The 19,111-nt window shown below is 33.7% G+C and overlaps 1 protein-coding gene across 1 annotated transcript; it reads left to right on the top strand.

Annotated features, from left to right (window-relative positions):
- Positions 1-17,189: 17,189 nt before the first annotated feature.
- Positions 17,190-17,678, top strand: LOC149480102 (uncharacterized). Its single transcript, XM_089707710.1, has one exon. The coding sequence runs from the start codon at positions 17,190-17,192 to the stop codon at positions 17,676-17,678; it is 489 nt and encodes a 162-aa protein (XP_089563836.1).
- Positions 17,679-19,111: the final 1,433 nt, after the last annotated feature.

Raw genomic sequence — 19,111 nt, 5'->3', positions numbered from 1 at the left:
CTACTCAAAACAATAGTAACAAAGCAGTATACTATACTCATAACTTTGGTAATTTTATTATTTAATTATTAAAGTTTCACATTTTAATATACATCTTTGTATTTATTCGTCGAAACTCGTCTTCACTATCAAAACAATAATGATTTTATTACATAGGTTAATAACAAAGTTCTTAATTACATTTTTATTTATAATTCGATATGCCGTATTATAATATTACTTAATAATTAATAGCATGACTAGATTGATTTTCCTAATATAAAATTTGGAATTTAATAAATCAAATTTACCTAAATTCTAATATCTACAGATACAGCTATTTATTCAATGTTATTGCTTTTTCATTTTAGTTATGGTAATTAAAATAACTAATGAGGCGCAGGTGCTGTCGGCGGTAGCAATGGAAGCGGAGCAACGCATGCAGCGCAACTGTCTCTCTCTGTAAAAAGTATAATATTATTATATATATTTACCCAGATCATATAGCAAATTTACTCACAATCGATATGTAAAATTTTTAAGTATGTATATAATAAAAGTGAATTAATATTGTTCCGAATCTTCGTCCATATCATAAGTGTAAAAACGGCAACACTTTATCTTAAATATTCTATAGTCTATGACTAAAATGCCCGCGATGTCAAGATAAATGACAAAATCATTTTGATAAATTTTCCCGCCCATGGTTTGTCGTAGTCCGATGTTTTTGTATATTTCGTTTAATCTTAATATCAGCAACAAATAAAAAGTTATGTGAGTGAAATAATTATTCTGATGTCTCGAAAAATAATTTTGGTAAGTTGATTCGTAATTACAGTTATACATAGTAATTAGTAAGACCATATAGCCTACTGCATTTTCTACATACCTACATAACTTGCATTTTATAGAAATTGTATGTAATTGTTACGGTCATACGGTCATAGGGTTACGTACGTTTACGTGAAAAGAAGTTAATAAATACGCACAAATTTAATGTCTAGTATTTTGTAAATGTAAATATTGTCTTGCCTTTGAATTTTAAATCAAAAGGCGTGCTTATTGCAAGTGATTGCTATGAAGCATGAACCCTTGTTCATATTATTATGTTTTATATTTTCATGTTTAGTTTATAGTTAAAACATTCTTACCACGGTCATGTAAGTAGTGTATGGATGGGCGAAGGTCCGGGAGACGCCACGGTTCCCTGTCCTCTTCTCTCTCGATCTTTGGCACGAGGCCGCTCCAGCAGTCTGGGCGCGGGGTGGGCGCGCTGCGGCATGGCCATGTGCATGACTGGAAATATGTTTTGTGGTCATTATGATATATTAAAAATGGTATCATTACACAGTTTGAGATATTGTTTTTTTAGATGTTTATAGGAATTTTCAACCCGATCGCTCATACTATTAGCTACTATTTACTAATATTTTAATTCGTTTGTATAAGTACTTAAAAAACGTATTATGTACATACACATTTTTGTAATATCGTTTTTCTAACCTACGATTGACGACTGTTACCTCTAACTGCACAAACGAGTAGGTACAGTAAAATATGCGTAGGTATGAAAAAATCACAAACCCATATCTAATAGTCAAGTAATATTTCAAACCTGTGTTTATTGTTCAAAAGATAAAACGTCGAGATAGTAACATAACCACTTAAATAAAGCACGAATTGTAGTGTCGCTTGCTTCGATTACCGTCACGAGATCGAACCGTTATCGTATGGGACACGCGGGCAATTACCGGAATAACTCCTCGCTATTATTTCATTTAACTAACAACCCTAATCAATTTTGTATGTTTAAAACTTTAATATTGTGCCTATAGAACATTATCTAGATAGTATCGCATGTGACTTCAGTTCTAAATTTATTTTATGTGGCATCAAATCTCGTTTTATTTCATTTTTTTTTAAACAGCTTGTGTTGCCTATACAATAAAAAATCTAAGAACAAAATAAGCTTGAAACTTTTTGGATGAAAGAATAGTTGAATTTAAAAACGCGACAAAATATTGTCTTCGCACATTGACTCTTTTACTTTGCTTAAAATTAATTTAATGTCTTCTTTAAATCTTAAGAAACAATTTAATCAGTCTTTCATTGTATAAAATCCCAAAAGAAGTTGTTTTTTTATTATTACACGCTTTTTACACGCTTTATATTAGCTTCACCTGTATGTTTGTAACCGACTTCTTTGGGTGCGATTTTGACCCACTTTAAACGGCCAGATTTCGTTCAAACTTTGTAGATTTATTGAGGACCGATGACAATACACTAATTTGATAAAATTTTCTATTTTTTAGTTCGGTTTTCTATAAAAAGCGTGTTTTTTAGTTTTTTAAACTATTATTATTTTTATTTTATCTCGCAGTCGGAGCAAGCAAAGAGGCTAGCGGGCCACCTAATGATATAAGTGGTCATCACCGCCCATAAACACTTGTCTAAGCTTGTAACACTGGTGGTGTGACTTTGAAGACACGGTACGTTTATTCATTTTAACTTTTGAAAGTGTTTTAGTTCGATAAAGTTAGTACGTCACTTGATGGATGATAAAAAAATTATGTGCTAGTAGCTATCCTGTAATTATTTACGTAATGCCGTGACGCGACACTAGTGAGGCGTGAATAATTTATTCCCTGCAGCCAATGCACGATATGATTGTTTAGCAGATAGGTATGCCAAGTGGTAATCAAATGGTTTGCGTCGCGGTTATTTCGATTTAGAAAAATTCTATTCATTTAATACCTATAGTGTACCTATGTAATGAATCAGATGTAGAGTTAATTACAAGTGAAGTTCCTATCTTATAGTATCTACAGAGTTGTTTAATATTTAAACATGATGGTGACAAAATACAGACGTATCATCGAATTTTTTATAATCTTTTAGTCATCTACATAAGTTTTAAGTTATATGATCGATGAAGTTTGTTTGATTAAAATGAAAATAAATTACTATAATAAATCGTGCCATTACACTATGCGTAATAATTATTGTGAATTGTTCACCTTTCAAGCATCAAATACCTATTATTCTGAATAGAAAAATTAATGTTCCGCACGCGTGCCAATAAAACGGACTTAAATGTCATCTCCCAAATGAGGTTGGTAAATAAAAAACTAAATGCCACGTCGGCATTTGTAACCAAAGCTATGGGTTACGCATCACAAGGGATGCCTATGTTTTATCCAGAACTTCTACTTTTGGAATTCATTACTTTGACTATTGCTTAATAGCCTTCTTCAAGACAAATATATAGGTCATCGTATTATATTATGCAGTTGATTGCTACTGTCCTCTTAGAACAAAAAGGTTATTTCCTAAAAAAAAATTGCTCTATAGCGCATGTGGCCGATTTTTCTATTAATTCTTAAAATTACACTTATTCATTTAATCTGTAGAAGTTCGCAATAAAAATCTTACAACTTCAAAGCTCGTAGTGCTTGCTGAAATTGTCCCAAATTGATCTTACTTTAAGGTTTATTAGATTTTCTTTATTAGTTTTGAAATTATATAGGTAGGTACTTACTTACTTAACTAGCTCTGCGACCCAAACAGAGATGTTGAAATTATATAACTTCACTTTATATAATTTTCAATCGAGATAAAAAAATATAGGCCACATACGCCACATGCCGCGCTTCAGTCTTTACTTGCTTAAATATGAAACAATGCAGGGCATTGTGGATTTGAAACGTTACATTTTCTACAATTTTAACCTTCAGTATCATTGTAATACCTATTCAAAGCTTTGTTTGTTTTTACCACAGACATAGATAGACTACGCAAGTACCGCGATCTGTATGAAAACCAAGCGTGTCATATTTTTTGTACTGACCTTGAAGCGTTATGACGTCACGAGCGCTTTTTAGTGATGGTAATTTCATTTTACGCTAAATCGATTAGGACGCCACTCGCGCGGCGATTCTAGTATCGTCCTATCCCATCGAAGTAAATCGAAAGAAATCAGATCAAACTAGATCTATTCAAGACAGAAAAATGATAATTACCATAGACAGAGGAATGATAAAATAAAGTTATAAACCTTTTAATATTCTAACAAGTAAACTAATGTGTTTTAGCTTTTTCTTACATATGCCCATTGAGTTACCATGTACTACGTACTAGAGAGGCCATCGAAAGAAAGTAATGAAACTGTCAATCAATCAATCTTTATGTCCCGTTGCATCGATCCATTTTTCTTTTATGTTCGGGTTACTTGGAAAACTGAAAAAACAAACATAGTCTAAACAATAAGGAGTTTTCTTAAAAAACTCCCAAGATGACACTTTAACTAATGGCGTCCATGTCATAATATTTATTTTTAGTACCTTTGTATTAAAATACTTAAAAGTACTAGGTCAAGTCGTATTAAATGACAAAAAAAATCTATGCCTTTTTTTCTGAAAAATTGCTCCTTCAAATTATCATTTTTCTGTTCGATTATAAAATCGATTAGAATCGAGAACTGTTGCATCAAATGAACATCACTAACCACAAAATTGGACAGAAAAATGAGAACAGAAAAATGAGAAGACGCTATTCATTGCTTGTTATCATACAACGCGATCTTTACCGTGCCAAGTAAAAGCCGCAATGTATTCCGAATCATTTCGTATGATTTGGTATCCGTGTTTGTCACGATCGTTTTCCACAGATATTCTTTATTTGATTTTAAAATAAATAGTGCATATTCTGATTAGAAAATTACTTACCGGTGGAAGGAAACATCTCTGCTAACTCGGCCACTCACAGCTGTGGAGTTTCTACAGTTTATAACGGCGCAATTCGGCATTTTACTTTATTCAGCTTCACGTCTTTCCTTGGCGAACTGCGAGCGCGGACTGAGTGTAGGCCAGCGTCAACTAAGTTTCACAAACTTAGTTTGGACACGGGAAGTACATACACTCGCTTAGTCTATCTTGATACATGTCTGTGGTTTTTACGAATACATAAAGAAGAATTTTATTAAACTTTCATGTGGAAAGCGGTTGCTTGAAGCTTAAAATGTATGGATATAATTATTGGATATTGCCATAAAGGGCTGAAAAAATGAAAATAAAATATAATCCATACTAATATTATAAATGCGAAAGTAACTCTGTCTGTCTGTCTGTTACTCAATCACGCCTAAACTACGGAACCAATTTGCATGAAATTTGGTATGGAGATAGTTTGATACCCGAGAAAGGACATAGGCTACCTTTTATTGCGAAATATGTACCACGGGCGAAGCCGGGGCGGACCTCTAGTCTATAATAAATAATAAAAAGCCAACAATCAAAAATAATAAAAGTAATGCGTTACTTAATCATACATCATACCACATAAATCCATGAATGATACAAGAAAGTTAAAAAAATAAAATAAAAGTGTAGCATAGTCAGAGAAAATGTCATTATTACAGTACACACAGCCATCTATTTCCAAAGCAATAAATCACAATCAAAACACACTACAACTTCAAAATTTAACAAAGTAATTGTTATCTGAATAATGAATGACAAATCTGTTTGTCCTCGGAGCGTGTAATTAACTTCGTCCCTGTCCCAATGTCCCGGGGGACATGCATATGTCCTTGTGCGTATTGCTTATTCAATTACGCCTTGTCGCCTCTAGCTTATGGATTATCGTTTAATATTCAATTTTTCGTAATTAAATTGAGAACTGTTGCGGCAATATTGTAAGAGATAGGTATCTCTTCTAGGTAGAAAGATATTTATTGCGTACGTTTCGTGCTACATAAGTAAAAAAAATAAACAAAATTGATCTATAATTTTCACACATCATCATGTGTCAAACGTATTGTTTTCGCACTTCTAAAAACTGCCTGAATAATTGATTATTGTTTTTCACTAACAAAAAACATAAATAAATTTATGCGGGTAGTTAATTAGGAATCACACCAAATACAACAGCCAATAATTCAAAACGATTGGTTCAAAAGGCTACATAAAACGCGCTACATAAAAAAATAACCTTTTTACACCGTTAAAAAACCCTCACAACAAACAAACAGTGATTTATAACAACATCAAGTGGTATAATTGAATCGTTTGCTACAATCCGCACAAAGTATCTATTAAGTACGTGACGAGGTTGCTGAGGTATCTCGTGTCCTATGCGGCAAACGTTCGGGTTTAATCGCAACTTATATATGGTATTAAATTGTGAATATTGCGTATTTATTGGTAATAGAAATTCTGGTGTATTTTACTTATGGTATGTATGTATTTTGAAAACCGGAGTTTTGGAATAATTATTTTAAAGGTTGAGTCAAGACTTAAATACTGCAAATGTTACTGAACATACCTATTATATTAAATAGAGATAAATATATACGTATGCATGAAATGTATCTATATTCTATACATATTTATACTCAATAGATAGGTTTCAGTACTATACGCAAAATGATTTTTTGGCAGTTATGTTCGATTTTTTACACATTGTGACATGGTAACTTTATAACAAGGTTCAAAGCCTGCTCTTACCAACCAGGATTAAAGAAACAGTTTTTGATTTAAGTAATGTATTAGTGGGGAAGGTAAAATTATTTCAGAAGTTGAAAAAAAGAAAAAGTGTTAACTTTTCGTTAGGTGCTAAATTCGGTTCTTGTATATTTTTATTCCATTTCCATTTTCCAGAACATGTAACTAATGAATTGTATACTTAATACTAACAGAACGAAATGTTCGTAATATATCTACACTTCTACACTAATATTATAAAGAGGAAAACTTTGTTTGTTTGTTTGTTTGTTTGTTTGTTTGTTTGATTGTAATGAATAGGCTCATAAACTACTGGACCGATTTTAAAAATTCTTTCACCATTCGAAAGCTACATTATCCACGAGTAACATAGGCTAGGTTTTATCCCGGAAATCCCACGGGAACGGGAACTATGCGAGTTTTTCTTTGAAAACGCGGGCGAAACCGCAGGCGGAAAGCTAGTGTATTATATAATACTATGAACATTAATCACTAAACTTACTTACATAGCTCTATCTCCCAAATCCATCATCACTTACCCGTAAATAATGTAACCTTTAATAACATTACCGCCGAATAAACTTACAATCGATACACATAAAACAACGCTGTAATATTTACAAAACGATATCAGATATCAAGTTTTTAATTTATTAAATCGTCGGAACCCCGTACGCACTACAGTGAAGTGTTTACCACGCCTCAATTTGGTACACGCGACGATAATCGTTTTTCGATGTACTTAATTCTATTATTGAATTGGATTCAATGAATAATGTCAACGGTTTTTGTTTTGTATTTTGTAAAGGTTTGATTAAATTTCTGGAATTCTAATGGTTAAAAAAAGTATTGCTATAAGACATCTTTAAAGACTCTGCGTTCACGGGGAGTAACCCTGTAAGTTTTGATTCCCTTGCGAATGGCGAAAATGCGAAAATTTGATGCATAAACGACTGTATCTTTTGAATGCGTTGTATCTTTAGATAAGTTTGATTTTTTCACAGCTTTGAGGAACCGTAGAATTGAGTATTCTACTCGTATATAAATTTCATATCATTATTTCATTTTGATATCTTCGTGCATTCCTGAAATAACAGACTTGTCTTAACAGACAGACAGACGGACAACAATGTGATCCTATAGGGTTCCGTTTTTTTTCCTTTTGAGGTTCGGAACCCTAAAAAAGACAGCGCAGAGGTTAATGTAGGGGACACAAAGTCAGAGCCTTAAAAGACACAATAATTTATTGTATTTTCGATCTGGTTTGATTATTGTAAGGAAAACACCGTGATTAAAAGCAATCATTTTGTTTTAGGTTCAAAAGTTTCACGACAAGAGACATGGCTATCGCCATCTGGCCATCCAGAGGACTATGGCCAAAACCGTGATTGGAGACATGATTCTGCAGTGATGACGAAATCGGTACATAATATATCAAAATAAAATATTCTGTTATAGTAACCTTCGATTCGAATACTTTCTTGGATATCTGTAATCAAATGGAAAGTTCTTTAGTAAGTAGCTCTTGGTGATTCTTCTTGAAAATTAAATACATGGAGGTAGGTATTAATATGCTGAACTTATAAGGAATACATATATATATTTGATTAGGGCTGATAGATTGTTTAAACAAAAATGTTTGCTCTATAACTTTTTAAATCCATACTAATATTATAAATGCGAAAGTAACTCTGTCTGTCTGTCTGTTAATCAATTACGCCTTAACTACTGAACCAATTTGCATGAAATTTGGTATAGAGATATTTTGATACCCGAGAAAGGACATAGGCTACCTTTTATTGCGAAATATGTACCACGGGCGAAGCCGGGGCGGACCACTAGTAAATAATAATTTTAACTTCGAGTTTAAATAGGTACTAACAGTTTTGTATTCAATGAATTAGCCAATACCTTACCTACAGATGTTTATTGATATTAAATATTATAGCAGTTTAATAACTTAAAAGCCCCTCCAGTTTAGATAAGCCGATTATAAATAAAACTAGCCATTTCACAACGGCCTGTACTCGGCATGATCAAACACAGACCTCTAAATTAAGATTTTATTAGCTCTATGAATGTCATAATACCTTCGTAGATATTATGGCATTCATAGAGTGCGCTTAGATTTTGGAATAGAGCCAATTTCTAAGATAAAATTTTTTTAGAGCGTAAGAGCGTTTTGCTTACTAAATATAACTTTGTTCAACTGAATAAGCTTTAACCACTATTTTGATATGCTTATGTTTTTTATCATAGAACGAACAGACCAATACAAAATCCCTCGATGCTCAATATTCGAAGTAAACACCTTTTACTTACCAATAATTACCAGAAACTAGAAACCAAAACATCGCTTCATAAATAATACACACCATATCAATAAATCTAAGTAGCGCATGATCAAATAATTATCAGCCCTACCCTTTGAGGGGATAAACCCTTCGCTACGTTCATTAGAGAGGCTCTGACGCCTTGCCTTTCAACAGGTAAATAAAGATGTAATAACGATTAATTAGTAAAGCGTTAGCGTTTCTGTACGGGCTGTACTTGTATTTCCTGGGATGTGTTATTTGCGTAGTTTGAGGTATTCTCATATATCTTATAGTTAATTAGTTAGTTATATTTATTAGGGTAATTCAAAAACTAAAATGAGATGCAATTACTATATAAATAGAGTAATATTGTAAAGTGCGAGACAGCATCGCGCACCGATGGTTTCTATTTTTCCTTTATCTGTGCTATAAGAAGTTGCTTCGTATAAAATTTCAAGTTTTGTCCCTCTAGGGTCATGGGACGTACCCTAGAGGTTCTAATTCTTTATTCAAATGTAGAAAATTTGCAGCATAAACGGCTGTATCTTTGATTGCATTTCTTTAGAAAATAGATTTTCTCACTACTTCAAGGGACAATATACCTAAGTATTGAATATAAATTTCAGCTTTAAGTATACCTGAGCAAATATGAAATGTTCGAAAGTCATTATGGAAAACGTTCTTTATTTGCTAAAACTAAGGAGAAAACAGGTGCATTAAAAAAGACCTCAAGCATATTTTCTAAAAGTTTTAAATCGAATCAATCGCTATTCAACACGCAGCGAAATAAAAAGTTAAGCTAAGTAGGTACATACGAACGAAAGTCCCCGATTAATTGGTCCCGTGGAATCGGATTGGTAGTAAATTAAACATTTTCCCTTATTTAAAGGCAAAATGAAGTCCATTTGAATTCGCGGCCGTAATTACAGAATTTACGACGTGCGAAGCATTCCAACGTTGCTATGAGAAGTGAGAACGTCCCTTGAGTCCTGTGCTTGAGTCTATGAAAACGTAACTTCTGTAGTAATTAGTAAACTCCTCTTAATTATAACTTATAAGACTCGACGTTAATTGGTATACTCGTATTCAAAATTCTGTATTTTTATGCAATAGGTACACGTTAAATGCAAATATTATGATTCTTAGAAACTATTTCATTGGAAAAGCTTTTAGTTATTGGTGTGCTACAAAGAAAATTGAATAAATCTCATATATTAAATATTTTCCTGTAGCTGCCATCTTTGTAACAGCGCCTACTCAGTAAACCTAATAAATACTTCCTACGCCCTAAGCTCAGTAAAAAACAAGTACTTAATACCGTTCGTTGAAAACCACTGCAATATAAAAGCACATTTTATGTAAAGAAATAAACATTTAAAAGGAACTAAGTAACTTAAAAAGACAAGTCTAATCGCAGATTACGTAGCGGGGGCTTGTGATTGGAAAAATTTCTCCAACTTTTTAAATTGGATCGTTTCGAGCGGTTTGCGTCGAATGCGAATAGGGTAGTAGATAATGCGATTTCTTCAATACTTAGGTATTAAATTGCATCTCTGAAGAACGGTTGTATGAACGTAAGTAGAATCTGTATTGAAGTTCTTAGTGTTCAGCTATTATGATTTGAAAACGAAATAGTTTGCGTTTCATGATGTGATTAATTTTGACACACCTTTTAATTAATTATTTGCGAATACCTACGTAAAACATTAATTATTTCCTTTAAACGGATCAAGCTTTATTCTCATAAGATTTCAATCATTCTTAGACCTATTGTAATCATAATTTGGTATTATCACGATAAGTAGATAAGGTGTTTTTACAGCTTAGTGCTTAAATTTGATCTTTCGAATATTTATCACACTGCTTCACAGGAATTACATAAATGGTTATGTAGGTAATTCCTTTTTAAATATTCATAATAATATGATGAAGTTGCTCCTGCCTTATCAAAATATTTCCTCAAATAACTTACCACATCCTTAGCCTGATCGTCTTCCGTAGTTTCAATATCCACGCTCTCATCGCTATCGCGGTCGCTTTTAGTGGAGCGGGCGGGTGACGAGCGAAGCGGGGAGCGGGGCGGCGAGCGAAGTGATAAGCGGGACGGTGACTGGAGCGGCGAGCGTAGCGGGGAACGGCTGCTCGGAGATTTGTTTATTGGTGACCTGCTATATTATGAATTATGATGAATAAACAATTACAAGAATCTGAAATGCTTTTTTTTACATATGGATGTAAAAGCGTACTGCGTAATATCATTATTATGTGACTGTAGCGGCATCTAATAGCTTCTGTAATAAGAGTTTTTGTAATAGCGGAGCGAATTTTCTGCAGTATGAATTATTATTCACGATTGCAGTAAGTACTATATTTTTTTAGTTATTATGCACTATTTTTTAACTTACTGAAACAAATTTCACACCTAAAATTATTAATCTGTGTTTATCTTTAAAATAAGTTTTCTAGCAGATATATCCAGTAAAATGGTAGTATTCTCTTTTATTACCTGTTCGGTGATCGTGACGGTGATGTAAGTGGTGATATTTGCGGCGAGTCCAGACGATGTGTGATCACCGGTCGGAACGCACGCGGCTCCTCCATAGCTCCCACCCCGCTTAACGCTGTTAATGCACCTTAAGAAGTGAATTTTTGGATTAATAGTAATGTAAGTATAAAATGTTGCTGAAATGTAATATCAAATAAAATACGTTACAAATATATCAAGTTTTTCATAATCACTTGGATTTATACAGGAATCTTGCGCGGAAAATGCTTCGTGAAGTTGCTCTGGCCTATTCAATTTCGTTTTTCCCATTGCAATAACATTAATCTTACCTTATAATGTATGTAGTTATTACTAACAGTTTATACTTTACCCTCACAAACATAAGATATAAAATCAAAAATAACCAATAAATCCAAATCACCTGGCGTCCACAAAGTAGGCTTTAGCCACGGTATAGCATACGGCAACGGTAGCCTAGCGCCCCACACATAGTCCGCAAGCCGCGGGACCGGGGTGTGCGCGCTCGGCGGACTGGCCGGCACACGCTTCGCCTCGCCCTCCTCCGACCTGCGGATAGGTACCCTTCTGTGGCACAATTTAAGGCTGCACTTTTTGGTAGAGTTTTTGCATTGTAGAGAGTTATGGCTATTCAAAATAATCGGAAACGTCGGACAAAAAAGTTTTCCGGAAAAAACAATAAGTTGATTAACAAAAGGTTTGACGAACGAACGAAAGGATTGAACAACCGAATTTGTCATGACGTAAGCAAGCATCACTTTACTCCTTTTTGGTGAGTACTGAATGTTAACTCATATCTTTTTAAATTGTAAGTAAGTACATATCATAACTTGATTTCATCTTACGTATTATGTTCCTTAAAAACATTATAAATTTATGATTGCAGAACAAACCTAAACGATAAACACTTACCTAGCGGCAGACAACATTCTCTTCCGCGTACCACCATTGAACATAGCCTTAACGTCCTCCCAAGCATGCACAACTTCTACGGGAGGATTCCCGCTCAACTTCATGTGTCGTCTCCAAGAATTGAAATTTGCAGCATCAGGTTGTACGTATTTATCACCAGGTCCGACTCGGTGTGAATGAAATATGAATTTGTTCGGAGAGAAGAATAGGCCGCAGTATGTGCATTTGATGCATTTAGCACGGGAGGAGTTGTATCTAAAAATATTGGTACGTCAATCTCCATTGTATAACATTGTATAATCTACCTATGATTGTTTATCACTTATTTCTAGAAATAATTTGGTTAAAATGTTCAATTTAATCCCAGGAACTTATACTGATTCGACTTCGAAATGAACCATTATTTTATATATAGTTGGTTAGTCCTGAATGGACTAACCAACTATAATATCAAAAGCGGGATAAAAATATTCCGCTTACCTAACAGCAGATGAAGTTGTGTGGGCGTCTTGAAACGATAAAATATAATCTACACTTCTGTTAATTCAATTCTTCCAATTAATAAATGTTTTCTACAGTTTTGAGAAATCTTAGTACCTATTGAAGCATTAAACAATTTTTAATCAAATTGAAATACATTATAGTTATGTCATTTTTTAGAGTATAGCTACTCCAGATTGTAATTTACCTGGCTGGTAGAAAAGCCCCACGGCATCCCCAGGCACATTCATGGTGAACTGCGAATGCAAAGTCATCAGGCAACCTTGGTGGAGCGTTGTCGCCTAAAAATGATTTGCATAGGCGCTCTGCTTCCCGACGGGTTATCATTCCTGGTCGAAATTAATTAATAGGATATTTTCAATGAAAAACATGAGTATATTAATAAAAACTTAAAGCTCAAAACGAATTATTATCTCTCGTTATTTCATAGAAACGTATCTATCCGGGATGTGAAACCAAGAAATTTTAAATCTAGTGAGTTTTCACTATCACCTCCTAAAGGAGCTTTATGTATCAATAACGCCTATTCTTATGTGTAGACAATAACATCTATTAGGTACAGTAAGTTTTGATTCCATAATAATTAATCTTATTTATAATTCCACTTACCACATCGTCTAGAAGACACAGGCATTGCACCGGCGCGCCTCAGAATTTCCAATTGCACAGGTGTACACTGCACACAAGTGATGCCCAACGCTACTCGTCTATTGTGAATCTCATTGTAGGAAAACTGCTTTAACAACGTGTTCGATATCTGCGCTAAACATAAGCGCTCTATGCCTTCAATGACTAGAGATACTATTGGAACCCCGTATAGAAGAACTGTTCCTACCTGTAAGGCAAAATATATTAAAAAATCCAGCTTTTTTCATCGACAAATCTGTTTATAATACCTGTAGGTGTTTAATTCACAAATTTGAATTGATGATGAGCTTTTCCTACATAGTTCACAAGCGACGAAGTGACTACCTATTGCTTTTAAACTAATATCACGAAAGCTAAAACGAAAACTTTTAGATAAATATTATCTATCATTTTTATTATTTATATGTACACTATATGTTATGTAGCTGTTTATGTTGTAGGACTATATAACTCATGTTAAAGCTAAGATGATGATTTATGACTACCTACTTACTTGATTGGGTTTGCTGTTCATTTCCATAACTTTGTGGTCACTCCGGGACTTGGATTCTCTCGAAGTCAACGCTAAATTTGTCGCCTCCATCCTTATGACAAAAATAATACATTTAGATGAAACAATTAAGTCACGCAAGAGTTGTACCCATAAATTAATTTCATATTTGAGAGAAAAACAGTTTTTGCACAATCCCCGAAATAATATAAATAAGCCATTACAACTAAAAGGAAATATTCCGACCTTAATTTTGCCGGATCATAAAACAGCTATTCCGAATTTTGTGTGATTTCGTACAAAAGATCATTTATACAAATTGGCAAGCGTGTGAATACACTGTATCGAATATCAATTGGTTTTATTAACGTGGGGTGATAATGTATGCCCGCCCCTGAAGGGCGCTTTTGTTACCAATTTATTTCGTTGTAAGTAGCAATTGCTTGCTATAGTTTGTTGTATCTGAAAATAATAACTGGCTTGCACACTCGCAGGATTTAACTTGTTTTTCTTTGTTTCAATTTCAAATTTCAATAAATTAATATTCAAATTAATTTAATCATTACCGAAAAAAAAAACATCAATTTTTTACTTAATACATAATAGTTACAACTTGGTATAAAAAATGAAAATTCAATTATGCCGTTTATCTCTTATTTCTAATTGATGAATATTTTCAAATCTCCACCCTAAACAAGGTGTCCCACTATTGGTATACTTAGCGCGAAGGGACTTGTAGTTTTGCATACACTGATCACGTAAAAAATACTTAAACAACAAAATAACGTCAAAAATTTTTTGCTAAATTTTTCCTGAAAATCCATGTTTTCTTCTCTAGCTTTGCGCAGCCGGCATATTATAACGCTTCTGTATTGTGAGCATTTTGTCTATGAAAACATAATCTTAGACGATAGCTCACGTGCGGGTGGCAAAGTTGGGCGGGTTGCTTGTTATGGGTATACGCATAGAGTTTTAAGAATTCATCTATTTGAAAAAAAAAATTCGTCTGGAATATTTTAAGTATTTTTTACGTATTCAGCGTATGCAAAACTATAACCTCCTTTGAGCTTAGTATACTAACAGTGGGACACCCTGCATAGGTTGATTAATTAATTATTATTAATCTTCAATTTGAAACTGACCGTTTAAATACAACCTGTTATGATGTTCCATAACGTATAAATCTATTTTGAATGGGGTCAAAAATAAAAATGGGGTTTGAATTTTTTTTTGTCTCACTTTAAGATAATGATTTGTTATGGTGCATTTCCATCAAACGAACATAGAGCAAGAGCATTCTTTCGTGATCTTTTTTGTAAACGAAACCTCTTATCCAATGTTGTTCAGTATCAGAAAATTGCATAGAATCTTTTCGAACGCACTAGGAACAACGAAAGAATGCTCTACGCCTATTTACACTAAAAGAATTTGACATAAGGTCAAGCATTCGCACGTTTGATGTAAATTCACCGTTACATGACGAGTCTAGAGATAAGCTAAGATAGATAAGAATGCTATAATTAATTAATCTATAAGTTTGAAGAAATTTGGAAATCAATGAAAGCTTATAACACAAATGTAGATATATCCAAACAGAATACGAGTATATTTATGCAAATATAAACAAAAGATGTGGTGAAGGGCACAAACAATGCATATGACAATGCAATTCTCAAATCAAGAATATTTCGTACCCCATGTGAAATCTTCCTAACAAGCTACTATAATATCAAACTAAACGACGCTTTTATTACCATGGAGGAAACGGTGAATATATTTTCCTTCCTTCTTAAAAATAATAATACAAACATATTAGATATTTTCAACATTTTACTTTAACATGTATGGTGATCCAACAATTCGTTAAAAAATACTAAACATACTAAGAATGCATGTTATAAGCATAGAGTCTGTCAACTGTGTTACGGTGCATTTCATAGTGCATTTACATCAAACGAGCGAATGCTCATTCTAACCCCACTATGTCAAATTATTTTAGTGTAAACAGGCGTAGAGCATTCGTTCTTAGTGCGTTGGAAAGATTTTATACTAAAAAATACTCATTAGGAGTTTTCGTTTACACTAAAAGATCACGAAAGAATGCTCTTGCTCTAGCTCTAACATTAGAGCTTATGTTCGTTTGATGTAAATGCACTGTTATAGGTATACAAACAACATCTTAAATTATTAATTCAAAGTGTTATCCAGAATATTTTATTTATAGCTACTAGTTATTATTCTGTGATTTAGCTAAGTACCAAGTTTTGGTAACATTAAATAAAAAATGCTAAAAGAAAGGAAAAGCAAACAAAATAAATAAGGGATGTGACCATATAAGGTGCGTGAGCTGTTAACTTGTGTCAGGGTTGCGAGCGCACAAAATTGATTACACAAAATGGCATTACATTATAGTAATGATTGCATATGTTACTTTTTGTCGGCTCCGGTTTTGTGGCAACACTGCATATAAATTACGTAATTTTGTCATTGTAGTGGCAATTATTTGATAAAATTTATGAATTAGCTTTTTATTATGCTATTATCTTTGTAATCGAACATGTTATTACTGTTATTTTTGTATTGTTTAGTGACAGTAATCGTAAGAACTTCGAATTTTGGACTTTCCAGATTGTAAAATATCTGCAAATTGATAAAAACAGATAGTCATCTTGCGGATCTTATTTTACTTTTGCCCAATATTACTTATTATTCTTCAAAAAATACAATTAATAGCAACAATACAAGCTAAATAATCACAACTAAAGCGAATTAATTAATTTCGCCAACAATGCATCTTATATCATATTTTCCGCTCCAACTGTGAGTGAGCATTGATAATTTACTATCATGTAATTATCCTTTATAAGTGCCATATGGTGAATCGAGCCGGGATGGCCCATCCCGGGAGATTGGCAACACTTGTAACGGAACTAATCGTTTTTGCAGACTCTTCAATACGATGCGCCTGCCAGGATTATTATGAATTATATGTCTAGTGTTTCCATTGTTAGTTTTGAAGTGTTTTAAATAAATGACTATTTAATATGAGCGAATTATGTAGGTCGCTTTTGGGTTAAGTGACCCGATTCTAGATTTGCATTGTGTGTATTAAAAAAATGTTTATTTTTTTACAGAGATTTATCGCCACCTTGTAGAGAAGGTATTATAACTGATGAGTGATGCTCACAGGTGATGCTCTATCCGCACAAAAAAGGTTAGGTATCCATGTACTGTGTCGTCCGTCAATTATTGTCATATTGACATAACTACAATCGAAATATTATTTTGGAGATAAAAACCTTAATATTTATTAATTGGAAATGGCACAAACATGCGGCGTTCACCCTATGACAATAGCCAGTCGCGTGGCTATAGAAAGAGAGAGGTGTATCGGAATGAGCAGTGCTGAGAGAGAATGGCGAAAGCAATGGTTGCAAGACCAAGTGCTCTCTAAGAACGAACCAGTATACGTAGAAGAGTACTGGAGAGAACGGACTAACCCTATACGTAGACTTTACCGAGCACCACTAAATATTGTCTTTAGCCTTCTAACACCCATCTTAGGAGAAGGTCGGGCAGCAGACTACCGGTACATAACTGGCAAACTATTCTTGCTATCCTTTGGTGTGTTAGCTACACATTACTATTTCAAGTATGGAGGCAATGACTGGACGAAGAAGGGAGGTTGGCGGGTTGTGCAGTCTAAACCCATGGTGTTACCAGGACAACCCGGGTTCCCGTTTAAAACTAACTATGCTCCGTCTGATTATGCTGATAGAGGATTTAAATGCTCTGGTTTTGCTAAATAGATAATATAGATTTCTCTTCTTTAATTTAGGTACGTTTTGTAGCTACCCAATTGAGATTTCATAAAATGGGAATAAATAAAAATTGCTTGATTTTGTTTGTATAATTATAGTATGTGTCTTATTACAGTAAAGTGTGATATTTTTGAAACTAAAGTTGATGACGTTGATGCATTTGGAAATGCCTTAGGTAAGTAGACCGTACATAACCTAAACTCTATCTATTTAGCATGAATTATCTACATTTTCAAAGAAGCTCAATAACATTATTTTAAGTGTGTGAAAATCTTCACTTAAGTGAAAAACATCACGAAACTACTGCTTTGTTTATATAATTACCTACACAAATATACCTAAATACACCATTCCTAAATTCACTTGTAATTTTGGCATTTATTTTCTTCCTGTGACCCACAAACCCATGAACTAGTCAACAAGCTGCCGTCAACAAACCCGCAACCAATCGTATTGACATGTTGTACATTTCTGCGGATAATATGGGATTATCCCTAAATAAAGGGGACATTCGAGTGCGTAGAGTGTCTACACGTTTTTGTTTTCGAAGATACCTGATTTATAAGTGATAATATCCAGGCAAATAGGCAATAAACGGTGTGTAAGTACAGTATAGGTAATACTATCTATATATTTTAGTACTAAAAAACAATGAACTCTTAAGGGAATATGGCACCTCTTATTAAGTGCAATTTAACCTGAACCAAGTAAAGTATCTAAGTTGTAACACAGATTATATAATATAATACACGTATTAAGTAGGTCCATACCTATCTATGATGAAATTGGTCTTAAAATAATAACTACAGTAAATTAGATGTACCTGTTATAGTCAAACCCCGAAGCTCGGGCACTCGTAGGTTGGACTGGTCCAACCTCAGGTCTGGCATAATGACTTTGTCAAAGCCCAAATAAATGTAATATTTCGGCCTTTTACTAAACAATTTTCGTTGATCGTTGTCTAGCTGAGGCGTCTAATGCGCGTGCGATGCCTATGCTGCGTTCACCTATGCCCGAGACTGCTACTGACTTCAGTCAGAGTGTGAAATTCAAATGTATTTCGAGGATTGCCCAATCGCTTTTGCCAAACCTAAGATAAACCAGTCCTTCCGCGTAGAGATTGTGTTTCGGGATTTGACTATAACATACCTACATACTAGAAACAGTTTTCCTAACTTAATTCTCAACAATTCTAAAATCAAAATAAGAGATAATTAAATTTGTATTAAAAATGATTTACTTATTTATTATCTAAGTCCAACTGACGTAAAATTTGATTTTTTTTTGTAATAAAACTTCATACCTACTATAGTAGTGTAGTCAACCTACAAAAAAATCCGATCATTTCTCAACTATTGAATGGAAGTGTTCCTTTGAGGGCCGTCCGTAGTGAAATACTATTTAATCTTTATAAGATACCA

Source organism: Colias philodice, chromosome 19, assembly GCF_061535455.1.
Source record: "Colias philodice isolate Cphi_HAF_F1 chromosome 19, ilColPhil1 Martin Lab GWU primary, whole genome shotgun sequence".
In the NCBI taxonomy this organism is placed as follows: domain Eukaryota; kingdom Metazoa; phylum Arthropoda; class Insecta; order Lepidoptera; family Pieridae; genus Colias; species Colias philodice.
The sequence above is the reverse complement of the archived record's forward strand: the minus strand, read 5'-3'. Positions and strand labels throughout refer to the sequence as shown.

Bases quoted from the DNA above. Each gene is read 5' to 3' on its own strand.
- LOC149480102 (XM_089707710.1), top strand. From the start codon at position 17,190: ATGGCACAAACATGCGGCGTTCACCCTATGACAATAGCCAGTCGCGTG.